The 13,994-nt window shown below is 37.9% G+C and overlaps 1 protein-coding gene across 1 annotated transcript in view; it reads right to left on the bottom strand.

Moving 5' to 3' along the window:
- ABCA9 (ATP binding cassette subfamily A member 9) overlaps window positions 1-13,994 on the bottom strand; it is a 116,895-nt gene that overhangs the window by 77,925 nt on the left and 24,976 nt on the right. The window contains exon 10 of the mRNA XM_012548549.3: window positions 2,047-2,194. Coding sequence (XP_012404003.2) covers window positions 2,047-2,194 — 148 coding nt within the window. The remainder of the gene's footprint in view (window positions 1-2,046; window positions 2,195-13,994) is intronic.

Consider the following 13,994-nt stretch of genomic DNA (forward strand, 5'->3'; position numbering starts at 1 on the left):
ACATATTAAACATTGGTTTTGTCTAGGGTTTATTAGTGTTTGGGGGGTGTTTTTTGACAAGGCAATTGAGATTAAGTGACTTGCCCAGGGTCACATAGCTAGGAAGTGTTGAGTCTCAGTACAGATTTGAATCAGGTCCTCCTGACTGCAGAGCTGGTGTTTTATCCACTGCACCATCTTGCTGCCCCAAGAACTATATATTAAATATTAAGAGTTTCTTTCTCTTTAAGATTTTCAGACTCTCAAAAAAGAATCACAGACTGCTTCTCCTAAGAAAAAGGACTTCAGCCGAATCTTGAAAAAAGCTAAAGATTAGAAGAAATGGAAGTGAAGACAGATGAAATTCTATATGTGGGAGTGAGCCCAAGCAAAGCAATAGGTTAAATGTCATCAATGAGGAATAACAAGTAAGCGACTGGTTGAAACACAGGGTGATTAATGGGCAGTAATATGAATCTTTTTGTAAGATAGATTGGAACTCAATGGCAAAAGGCTTTAAATAACAAAAAGAGTTTTTACTTAATGAAAGAGGCAATAGGGAACCACTGTAGCTTCCTGAGCAAGGGAATGACATCATCAAATTTTTACTTTAAAAATATTAATATAGCAACTATATAGAGGACTGATTAATGACAAAAGAAATTGGATGAAGGGAAACAAACTGAAAAGCTTTCACAATTGCCCAAAAAAGAAGAAAAGTGAATTTCAAATGAAATTAGAAAATTTGGAGGAAGGTGAAGCTTAAGAGAGAAGATAAAGATTTGATCCAAGACAATCCCAAAGGATGCATGATGGAAAATGCCATCCATATCCAGAGAAAAACTAATGGAGTCTGAATGCAGATCAAAGAATATTATTTTTAGCTTTATTTTTTCCATCATTTTTTTTTCTTTTGGTTTGTTTCTTCTTTCACAACATGACTGATATATCAAATTGCTTACAGTTTTAGGGGGAAAAAGATGGGGGTGTTGGGGAGTTAAGATACAGGTTGTCCAACAGTTATCCCTCACTCTCATCATAAAATCATTCCATTTTAGTTTTTGCCTATACAACTATTTAATAAGATCTTTTACTCTATTTTCCTGTGTAATTGGTTTGTGACGTCTCATGCCCTGTTTATACCCACTGTGAACCCCTTTGTTGCCCTCTAAATTATTTCTATTATTTTTCAATTGTATCCAACTCTTCATTTGATCTTGTGGGTCATGGCAAAGATACTTGAATGATTTGTCATTTTATTCTCCAGATCATTGTATGGATAAGCAACTGAGGCAAATAGATTAAATGACTTGCCCAGGATCACACAGTCATTAAATTTCTGGGGCTGGATTTGAACTCAGGAAGATGAGTCTTTCTGACTTTAGACCTGGCACTTGAACCCATTATGCTAGTTAACTAAGTATTGTTCCTTTTTCATTCTTCAGAGACTACACAACTCCATGACTTTCTGCCATACAAACACTGAGCAGCTAGGGATAAAGTTAGTGGATAGAGTGCTGGGCTTGGAGTTAGGAAAACTGAAGTTTAAATCTGACCTTACTAGCTGTGTGAACCTTGTGAAGTTACTTAATCTTTATTTGCCTCAGTTTCTTCATTTGTAAAATGGAGATAATAATATTATCTATCTACTAATATTGTTGTATTAAATAATATTTTAAAAATATAATAATAATTTAAATTATGTATTTATAAAACATATTTATTCATATATGTTGTTTTATTATTATTAATTGAAATATAATAATTATCAGATGAGATAATAATTATAACTAGCATATAGTAAGCATTCTAAAACTGTTAGCTACTGTTGTTTTTTTCATTATTATTATTGCAACATGACCAGTAGAATACTGATTTTAAAAAGACAGGGCTTTGTTTCAAGGAGACATATGGAATAATTTAAAAATTTTTGAAATGTCCTCAAGGTAATCGACCCTGCTCAAAATCAAGAAATCATTCTATCAATGATAATATCTCATTACATTGGAAAAATAGTTCTGAATATTTGGAATTAATTTGAATTTAATTGTAACCACACATACTTACTAGGCAAGATTTTGTCAAAATACAATGTCAATGCCAAATAGAAAAGGACATCAAAAAACAATATGGAAAATGTTGCTAGGATTAGATATGAGTCTCCTGAAGGATCAGGAAAGGTAACACCTCTTAAATCATAATCAAGGAGGATAATCTGAAAAAAAAAACAAATAAATAAAAAAAAATTAAAAGAGTAGAACAGAATTAAAGTTGTCAGCAATATGAATTATAATTTGATTTTATGATCAACTTTATTGATCAGTTTAAATAAACTTTTCATTATTAGCAATCCTAATTCACAGAGATTCAGTATTACAAAAGAAGAAAATGACATAAGAGAAAATAAAAATCCCTAACAAGATTGAACTAAATGGTCATTGTTGGCTTTTCCAGTGATAATTGCAAATGTAAGAATAATTTATCTTATACATTTATCAAGTTGAATTTTGATGATGCAACTGGGTTTTAATTCGAGACATCATAAATATATCTATTATTGTAGCTCATTTTCCACCATTCTGTAGTGTTCACAAATTCCTGGGGACAACATGGAGTATTTTTTAAATAAGTAAACCTTGATTATTATATTTTTAGTCCCTACTCCATTGTGAAACTAAGGACCCCTATGTCAGTAGACTCCATATGTTTTTGTTCATACACCTTATCAGCAAAATAAAAATTTTGAGTGTGTATACTCAATATTGACTACATATATATACACAAATATATGCATATATGTGCATGTGTGAGTGTGTGTATTTACATATATATATATGTATATGTATATATTTGTATATACATTTGTATATGTATATACATGTATATATATATATATATATGTAAAACACATATAAGGCAGAACCAAGATGGTGGGAAAAGAATAACAACTTACCTGAGCTCTCTCCAAAGCCACTCTAAACCCCCTTTAAAAAATGTTATAAAACAATTTCTGGAGCAGCAGAATTCACCAATGAACAGAGTGAAATAACTTTCCAACCAAACTTACAAGTTTAGCAGGAAATGTTTGTTGTACCTAGGTAAGAGTGCAGTACAGTTCAGCTCAGGTGGCACCAGCACAAATCCATTCCCAGAAAACCAGGAACAGGCTTTGAAAGTCATTGATTCAGCAACAATAGCTGCTTCTGGACTTCTCAGTTCACAGATGGTAAGAGAATTAAACAACTAGTCAGAAGGAAATTACAGGAAATCTTTTTGTTAGAACTGAGGCAGGACTCTGTTGGTCTGCCCACACTTGGATCCAGGTCACAGTCCTGGGTGACAGTCCCAGGGTAAGGAAGAGTACCAGTATACTAAAGCTTGTGGCCACAGTGGAACAGGAATCATCCTCATAGTTACAGATCTGCAAAGAGTACTTGGGGTCATTCACACACCAATACACAGGTGAGGAGAGTAGTAAACACATCTCTCTTTAGATCACATTACCTTTTGAACTGAAGACTTACAGTCCCTACAAGTATTTCTGAAAACAGCTGAACAAACCTCCTGAAGCTTGGAACAGTGTACCCTTAACCCTGGATGCAGAGCCCTACTTTTAACAAAAAGAGTTAAAACTCAAGAAATAGATTGGAAAAGTGAGCAAACAGCAGAAGTAAAAAAAAAAAAAAAAATCTGACTGTAGAAAGTTATTATGGTGACAAGGAAGATCAAAACACACATTTAGAAGAAGATAGCATAGTTAAAGGCCCTCCATCCAAAGCCTCCAAGAAAAATATGATTTGGTTTTGAGTTATTGTAAGAGCTCAAAAAGTATTTGAAAATCATTAAGACAGACAGAATAAAAACTGGGAAAAAAATTTGGAAAAAAATTTCATTTGAAAATAATGCAAGAAAATAATGAAAAATAGTGAACAGCTTAGTAAAGAAGACACAAAAAAATATTGAAGAAAAGAACACCTTAAAAACACTCGGCCCAATGATAAAAGAAGTACAAAAAGTAAAGTGAGAAGAATTATCCAAGAAGCAGAATTAGGTAAATGGAAAAAGAGGTATAAAAACATGCTGAAGAAAAAAATACTCCTTAAAAGTGGCATTAGTTGAATGGAAAAGGAGATACAAAAGCTCATTGTCTATGAAAAGTCAAGAACAAATTAAACAAAAACAAAAGAATGGAAAAATAGAAGACAATATGACTTGAAAAATGGATCCAAGAAAGGCAATTTCAAAACCATTGGACTACTTGAAAGCCAGGAAGAGCCTAGACATCATCAAGGAAATTTGCCCTGATATTCTAAGAACCAGAGGATAAAATAGAAATGAAAAAAAAATTCACCTATTGTAATGGGCTGAGGTTTGAGCTGATGCACTGAGGTCCCAAGTACATGACGCTAGATAGTAATTGGGCTATACTCTTATTAATATACATGATTGGATTAAGAATGGTCCCTGCCCACTCTCCTTGCAAGTCCTGATGTGTTGTATAGGAAATGACGATTTTGGTGGGTGGAGGCAGAGAGAGAGGGAGCAAGACAAGTGGGGAGAGATTGGGCTGAGTTCAAGACTCCGAGCTGCTGGTTGTGTGGCTGCTGGTCGAGCTAGCTTCTTGACTCAGCTGCACACATTGCTATCGCCGATTCTCTTCCACCTCCGATCCTTCTTCACTGAGAATAAAGACTGACAATTTTCCCCTAACCTGAATTCCTGTCTCGTGCTGATCTTAAAATACACGATCATAACATTTGCGCCCAACGGGAACCAAGGACTGAAGAAGTCTCCCGTGACCAGGAACTTGGGTGAGTATTGTTAATAGACAAATAAGGAACTTATTTTCTTAAAAACTAAACCAGTAATCTTTTTTTGGCTAAAATGGGACAAAGGCTGCTAAAGACTTCCTCCATCCCGCTCCCTAACCCCACCAAGAGTGGTGCTATGGAAAGCATGATTAAGCTGACAGAAATACATGGGTTACTTATAACTTGGGAACAGATAGACGAGATTTGTGGGTATATTAAACTGCATCTCCCTTGATCGTAGAGGAGGAGCAGATCTCTCGAGATAACTGGTCCCGGTTGACAGAGATGTTCATACATTTCAGAGAATATGGTCCTCATTCAATTCCCATGGTGGGCATTTTATTTATACAATGTATTTCTAGTTAGCACTAAGAATCCCTAGAAGAAAGAAAAAGCCCTTGACTCCTTCCACTCCTCCCTCAAATTAGCCATGATATTAAGGAAGAAGACAATGAAGAGATTAATGACCATATCCCCACAGGGCATGGAGACTTAAGTGAGCAAGGGTGTGTGACCTTTCCCCTCAGGGATGGCTTCGCCCCACCCCAGGAGCAAGTGATTGACCTCCTCCACCAACTCCACCCCTCAGGGATGGAGGGAGGAGGGAGCAGTGGGGGGCAGTGAGGGGACCAACCTTGAGCAGGCTTCAAGAGGGCTTTAATGAAGGCCAAAAGAAAGGGTGTGGACATCCGGGAGCTACAACCACTTATGTTTCCTGTAATTTCCCAGTCTAATGCCTCAGGTCCACAAAGTCGAAGATATGCTCCTTTTAATGTAGAAATCATTAAAGATCTTAAAAAGGCCTGCACTAATTATGGGGCTACATCAGCTTATGTTAAGATGCTGTTACAGAATTTGGCTTTCGAAGTCTTGACTCCTGATGACTGGAAATCTATAGCAAGGGTATGCCTAGAACCTGGACAAAATTACATGTGGCTTTCTGAATATAGTGAGCTCTGTAGGATACAAGCCCAACAAAATAGTCAAAATGCTTGTTCATGCTAGATCACCCTATGACCTACACAAGGTATAGGTCCATATGCAGACGATCACACACAGGTTAATTATTCAGTAGCAGCATATGAGCAAATTGTGCTAATGCTATCAAAGCGTGGGATTCGATTCACAATAAAAATGATAAAGGTGAGGCCTTCACAAAAATAATGCAAGGCCAGATGAGCCCTTTGCTGACTTTGTGGGACGTTTGCAGACTGCTATCACAAGAACTAATGGGGAAAATCCAACAACAGATGTTTTAATAAGGCAACTTGCTAAGGAAAATGCTAATGAGGTGTGCAGAAGGATTATACTAGGACTGCCCAAGGATGCTCCTTTAGAGGAGTTCATAAGACGCTGTGCCACAGTGGGCACAAATGCCTTTTATAGCCAGACTATGATGCAGACTTCCCAAGATCCCAACATGGGTAGACAGGGTCCCTTCCAGCAAGGGACTTCTAGAGAGAAACGGCAATGCTTTCAGTGTGGTAAAGTAGGGCATCTGAAAGCTCAATGTTGGTATAGAGGCAGAGTGAGAAAGCAGGGTGGGAGAACAAGACCCAGTATCCCATGTCCAAAATGCAACAGAGGCTTCCATTGGGCTCAGAATGTAGACAGGTTCAGGGAAACGGGATGAGGGGCCCAGCCCCAGGGCCCCAGGCAAAAAACACTTGGGGCATGATGGTAGCCAATGGTGCACCCAGAGAGTGCCTTACCCCAATATGACCAATCAGCCAAGAAGCCATATGATGGCAGAAAGGGATTACACAATCAATCAGCCAGGAAGCAACCTGATGGGAGAAAGGGATTACAATTAGGGAGAATAGAGTTGTATGCAGCTGAGACAACTGAGATACCCCCTGGAGAGGTGAAATCTGTTCCTCTCCAGCCATGGATCCCTTGCCTCCAGGCACAGTAGGTTTGACCATTTTACCTCCTGAGAGTACGTGACAAAACAGTGTTCATCCACAACTGATGTGGGAAACTGGGGAATGTGTAGATAATATCCCAGTCACCAATACAGGCAGACAATGTGTGACTTATCACCCAGGAGAAATAGTAGCATCAGGTTTACTCATACAGAATCCTAATAAGCAGCCTGGTGATAGTCACCCAGATTCTGATTCCAGATCACAAAATCCAGCAGTTTACTGGACAGCAGCTGTAACAACTGACCGACCTATGCTCACAATCTATATAAATGGCCTTCCATTGGAAGGATTGGTAGACACTGGTGCAGATCGGACGGTCATTAGAGGTGCCAGCTGGCCAGTCAGTCATCTGTAAAGATTAAAAGCAGACACTTACATGTCTGGCGTAGGGAGGATCAATAGCAGCTGAAGTTAGTGCTGCCCTATGAGATGGACTTTTGAAGGCAAAACAGGAGTTTTTACTCCTTTTATAGTTGAAAAAATCCCCATCAATCTGTGGGGAAGAGACGTTTTACAGCAATTAGGGTTAAAAATGAGTACTTCGGTTTTTTAAGCAGGGCTGCTGTTGAAGGCCTGCCAACACTTTCACCTGTTCCTATCCAATGGAAAACTGATACACCAGTGTGGATAGAGCAGTGGCCCTTAAGTAAAGATAAAATTCAGGCCTTATTAGATATAGTACAGGAACAGCTTGACCAAGGACACTTAAAACCTTCTCTAAGTCCTTGAATTCCCAGTGTTTGTTGTGAAAAAGAAATCTGGAAAAGGGAGGATGTTAACGGATTTAAGAAAAGTGAATGAACAGATGGAAACTATGGGACTCTTCAGCCTGGACTTCCATCTCCTACTCAGTTGCCTAGAGAATGGCCTCTTTGGGTCATAGATATTAAGGATTGTTTCTATTCTATCCCTCTGGATAAGGAGGATATGAAAAGATTTGCCTTTTCAGTGCCCAGCGTTAACTTAGCTGAGCCTTATAAAAGATATGAATGGACAGTTTTGCCACAGGGAATGAAAACAGCCCTACTATGTGTCAAATGTATTTGTTGCTGTTCTTGGTCCAGTAAGAAAAGCATTCCCAAAAGTTATGCTATTACATTACATGGATGACATTTTGGGATGTGCACCTGAGGAACAAAATGTTAGGAGGCATGTCTACAAAAGACCATAGAAACACTAAGGAATTACAAATTATACATAGCACCAGAAAAATTCAAAGACATGCTCCTTTTCAATATTTAGGATATGAAGTATACCCTAAGGTGCTTACCTGTTCAAAAACCTCCTTAAGAACAGAAAAGCTAAACACATTGAATGATTTTCAGAAATTGATAGGAGATATCCAATGGATGCGACCAGTGTTAGGTTTGACTACCTATCAGTTACAACTGTTATATGACATTTTAAGGGGAGACAGTGCTTTAAATTCACCAGCCAGCTTACAAAAGAAGCTCAAGAGGCTTTGAGAGAAGTTGAACTGGCTTTATCCAATGTGTTGAAAGAGTCACTCAAAAACCCTTGGAGATATCAGTTTTGCCACACAAGAGGACCCACAGCAGTCCTTCATCAAGGACACAGTGTGATAGAGTGGGTGAACCTCCCAGCACAACCAGATCAAAGCCTTACACCCTACCCAGTGCTTGTGGCTAGAATTTTATTAAAGGCCACTAAGCAAGCAGTACAATTATCTGGGACAAGACCTGATAAGATATACACCTTTTATACCAATACACAAATTAATGTGTGTTGTGAGACCATCCCAGAGTGGCAAATTTTAGTTAGCCATGGCTCCAAATTTTTACATGGGTCTCCATTAAAGATAACTAGACTATTACATAAATTGGCGATGGACTCTTGAAGAAAAAAGTTTCTAAAGTTCCTCTTCAAGGACCAACAATCTTCACGGATTGCATCCAAACATAATATTTGTGCTGTACTCTCATGATCTAACTATAAAAGAGTAGTCAGAACTCCTTTTCAGTCCACTCAGCAGAATGAATTGTAGGTGATCATTCTAGCTCTTACTTATTATCCAGGAGACATAAATATAATATCTGATTCGGCCTATTCAGTAGGTGTGGTACAAAGAATTGCCACAGCCCAAATAAAATTTGCAGCCTCTAATATATATCAGCTCTTTAAGAAACTTCAAGAGCAAGTGAGAAAGCATCCAGGTAAGATCTATATATTACATGTCCATTCTCATAGTGGACTTCCAGGTCCCATATTTGATGGCAATTCAAAGGCAGATAGCCTTCTAACTATGTTGGTCAATACCCCTTTGTTCCAAGAAGCTCAGGCATCTCATTCTAAATATCATCAGGCTGCTCGAGCTTTACGTTTACAATTTGAATAACAAAGAGGAAGCTTAGAGCATAGTAAAAGCTCTGTAACGGCTTGCCTTCCTTTCCAAGCTCCTACACTGCCTCCAGGGAAGAACCCTCGTGTGTTGAGACCCAATGAAATCTGGCAAATGGATGTGACCCATTATAAATCTTTTGGTCGTCTGTCTTTCATCCATGTTGTGGTAGACACCTTTTCAGGATTCACTTTTGCAATGCCAGCAGCAAAAGAGACAGCCCGAGTGGTCACTGAATTCCTCATACAAGCATTTGCCATTATGGGGTGCAAAGCAATAAAACAGACAATGGTCCTGCTTATACTTGAAACATTTTGAACACTTTTGTGCACAGTATAGATTTTTACACACCACAGGCATACCTTTTAATCCTCAAGGACAGGCAATAGTGGAGGAGAAACAGAGATATTAAGACACTACTCCAAAAACAAAAGAAAGGGGGAGCCACAGGTAACCCTAGAGAACTTCTAAATCTAGCTCTTTATACTATTAACTTCTTGATTTTTGACAAAGATGCACTGGCTCCGGCTGACAGGTTTTATAACCCACCGGAAGGTCAGTGTCCAGTGCGAGCAGCTCCACTATCTTTAGATAATCGCCAGGTGATGTGGAGAGACCCAGAAAGTGGTGAATGGAAAGGACCAGATAGGCTAACTGCTTTGGGGAGAGGGTTTGCTTGTATCTCTACAGGTGGAGAAGGAATCAGATGGATGCCAACGAGCCATATTCGCCTTGTCCATCGCAGAGAGACAGAGCAGACCTTTGAAACAAGAGGAGAAGACCAAAAAATATCGGGTGGTGTGTTGCTGATTGTGCTCACCATTGAAAGAGCGTGGCAGTTATGGCGTTTGACTCATGGACATCAAAGATTGTCGGACTTCAAAACTCTCAGGAATCATTGGATTCTCTGAGACATAGGACTTGAAAACCCTCAGGATTCATTGGATTCTCTGAGACATAGGACTTGAAAACTCTCAGGAATCATTGGATTCTCTGAGACATAGGACTTGAAAACTCTCAGGAATCATTGGATTCTCTGAGAAATGATAAGACTGTTACAACACTTCAAAATCTGCTGGAATCATTGGATTCCTAACACATAAAAAGACTTTTCAGGACTTCAAAAACTCAGGGGATCATTGGATTCCTGACATGTGAAACAATGGACAATAGATTGGTTTTGGACTATCTCTTGGCTGCTGAAGAAGGTGTATGTGTGACTGTTGTTTACATACCCACCTTCTAGGACTTCTAGTGATCTTTTCCAACACCATGTTGATTTATATTGTTTGCTATTCTGCTACTTGTGTGTACAATTCATGTTTGTTACACCCACATCGAGCCTGCACTGACTGAGGGGAGGGTCATCCCTAATAGCCTCTGCAGTTATTGCTATGTGCTTGTGTAATACCTCCATGCTGATGGGTTTGTGCATAATAAGACCCTTCAGCCCAGAAACCTGCTAGCAACCCCCATTTCCCTTGGTGCTTTTCATCTCTTTCCTGAGATGTCAGGGAGGGCGGATCACCTCCTTTTCGTGCTTTCACCTCCTTCCCTGAGAAGTTAGGGAGGCTGTGATCACCTCCCCTTGGGGGCTCTGACCTCCCTGAGGAGTCAGGGATGGCATGATCCACCGGTGTTCTAAAATAAAGAAAGGGAAATGTAATGGGCTGAGGTTTGAGCTGATGCACTGAGGTCCCAAGTACATGCGCTAGATAGTAATTGGCATACTCTTATTAATATACATGATTGGATTAAGAATGGTCCCTGCCCACTCTCCCTTGCAAGTCCTGATGTGTTGTATAGGAAATGACGATTTTGGTGGGTGGAGGCAGAGAGAGGGAGCAAGACAAGTGGGGAGGAGATTGGGCTGAGTTCAAGACTCCGAGCTTGCTGGTTGTGTGGCTGCTGGTCGAGCTAGCTTCTTGACTCAAGCTGCACACATTGCTATCGCCGATTCTCTTCCACCTCCGATCCTTCTTCACTGAGAATAAAGACTGACAATTTTCCCCTAACCTGAATTCCTGTCTCGTGCTGATCTTAAAATACACGATCATAACAACCTATCATTTTATGCAAGACATACAAAAATGAAAATTCCTAGGAATAGTATAGCCAAATTCCAGAGCTTCCAAATCAAGGGGAGAATATTACAAGCACCCAGAAAAAAAGCAGTTCAAGTATCATGGAGCCATAGTCAGGATAATACAATATTAATCACTTCTACATTAAAGGACCAAAGGAGTTGGAATATGATATTCTGGAGTACAAAGAGCTAAGGTTATTACCAAATATCACCCACCCAGGAAAACTGAGTATAATCCTTGAGGGGAAAATGGATATTCAATGAAATAATGGACTTCAAAGTGTTCTTGATGAAAAGACTAGAGCTGATTACAAAATTTGGTTTTCAAATACAAAAATTAAGAGAAGTATAAAAAAACAGGAAAGGGAAATCATAAGGAATTAAATAAGTTTGAACTGTTTACATTACTATATGGAAAGATCATACTTGTAACTCATAAGAGTTAGAAGGGCAGTTAGAAGGAATTATATATAGACTGAAAGCACAAGTGTGAGTTGGAGTTGAAGGGATAATAACTAAAATTAAGGGGTGAAAGAGGAAGGTACTGGGAGAAAGAGAAAAGGAGAGGTAGAATGAGGTAAATTAGCATATATAAAAAAGGCAAGAAAAAATTACAGGGGAGGGGAAAGGTGGAAGTAAGAGGAAGTATGTGAACCTTACTCTCATTAGAATTGACTCAAAAAGGTAACAACATACATCTATTTAAATTCCAGGAAATGTAGTAAGGGAAAGGGATAAGAAAAAAGGATGAGGATGATAGAAGGGAGGGCAGATTGAGGAAAGCAGTAGTCAAAATCAAAACAATTTGAGGAGGGACAAGGTGAAAGAAGAAAATAGAATAAACAGGGTGAGGGAGAATAGGATAGAGAAAAATACAGTTAGCAATAGTAACTGAAAAAAATTTTTGAATCAAGTTTCTCTGATAAAGGCTTCCTTTGTCCTATAAAGAGAAATGAGTCAAAAATTTTAAAATAAGAGCCCATTCCCCAATTAATAAATACTCAAAAGACATGAATAGTTTTCAGATGAAATAAAGCTATCTATAGTCGCATGAAAAAAGCTCTATTGATTGAAGAAATGCAATTTAAAACAATTCTGAGGTTCTATTTCATATTTAGCAAATTAACTAATAGGAAAGAAAAGGAAAATAACAAATATTGGCGGGGATTTCCAGAAAAATGAGACATTAATGCACTGTTAAAGGGGTTGTGAATTAATTCAAGCATTCTGTAGATCAATTTGGAACTATGCTCAAAGGACTTATAAAACCATGCATACCCATTGACCTACCTACCAATAGCACTACTAGAACTGTATCTCCCCTTCAAAAATTTTTAAAAAGGAAAAAAATGTACAAAAATATTTATAGGAGTTCTTTTCTGGTGGTAAAGAAGTGGAAATTAAGGAGATGTCTATCATTTGAGGAATGGCTGAACAAATTGTGGTATGTGGTGATGACAGAATATTTTGTACTATAAGAATGATGAGCAGGATGCTCTCAGAAAAACCTTTAAAGATTTATATGAGCTGGCTCTCAGAAAAACCTTTAAAGATTTACATGAACTGATGCAAAGATAAATGTACCGTATACAAAGTAATAGCAATATTGTAAGATGATAAGCTGTGAATTATGTAACTACTCAGGAATATAATGATCCACAGCAACTCTGAAGAACTTATGATGAAAAATGCTATCCATCCTCAGAAAAAGAACTAATAATGGTGTCAATATAGATTGAAGTATATTTTTTCCTTTCTTTATTTTTCTTAAGGTTTTTTTTTATCTGAGTTTTCTTTCACAACATAACTAATATGGAAATATTTTGCATGACTACACTCATTTAACTTGAATTGTTTGTCTTTTCAATGAGGGATCATGGGGAGGGAGAAAGAGAGAGAATTTGGAATTCAAGTTTTAAAATGAATGTAAAAAATTATTTTCACATATAACTGGGGAAAAATAAAATATTCAATAAAATAAATCAGTAAATAAATCGCATATACACATACTGCTGGAATATAAATATACGTTTTAAACTTATATACAAAATAGATATTTTAAAAGAATGAGATAATGATGAAATAATATTTTATCCCAAGTCAATAGGGCACTGAATTTCATTAAGTGTAGAGGTAAAATGATCAAACTTAAGCTTTAGGAAAACTCCTTTAGCAGTTCTTTGAAGGGTGATTTAAAGTAGATACAAATTTCAAGCAGAAAGACCAATTAGGAAGCTATTGTAATAATACACATAGCAGATGAAGAGATTCTGAAGTAAAATAGTGTGTAAACAGAGAGAAAAATTTGGACTCAAGAGATGTTGCGAAGGTAAAAAAATCAAAATTTAGCAACTGATTGCATATATGAGGGTCAAATTAACACCAAGGTTTTAGTGATTCACATAGTAGTGATACCAAAGTAGTTTGAGTAACTTGAATGAAGGAGAGATAGTTATGTTGGAAGTGAGGGAAGATATGAACTATTTGGGAACCAGACCACAATCTATCTATGCCTTTTCATCTTGATTAATTCATTCTGACCTACTCAAAGTAAAAAGGGAACAGTTAGGTCTCTTACTCTCTGGCCATTGTGACCAAATCCCAAAGCCTACTCTCTGAGGTGTGCATGCCACATCCAGGAAGTGATCTCAGGAAAAGTAGCAAGGGTGGGTAGCAATTAATTTAGGTTATAAATGCCTTAAGCGGCTGACACTACATTCAGAGGAAAAGGATCAGAGAGGGAAGAAACTTACAGGGTAATTGGGGGAGTCATGGGAATGGAGGGAAGGGGTTACAAAAGCATTTAATTAAAACAAAAAATCATTAGGAAA

The sequence above is a fragment of the Sarcophilus harrisii genome, chromosome 4 (genome assembly GCF_902635505.1).
Source record: "Sarcophilus harrisii chromosome 4, mSarHar1.11, whole genome shotgun sequence".
In the NCBI taxonomy this organism is placed as follows: Eukaryota; Metazoa; Chordata; class Mammalia; order Dasyuromorphia; family Dasyuridae; genus Sarcophilus; species Sarcophilus harrisii.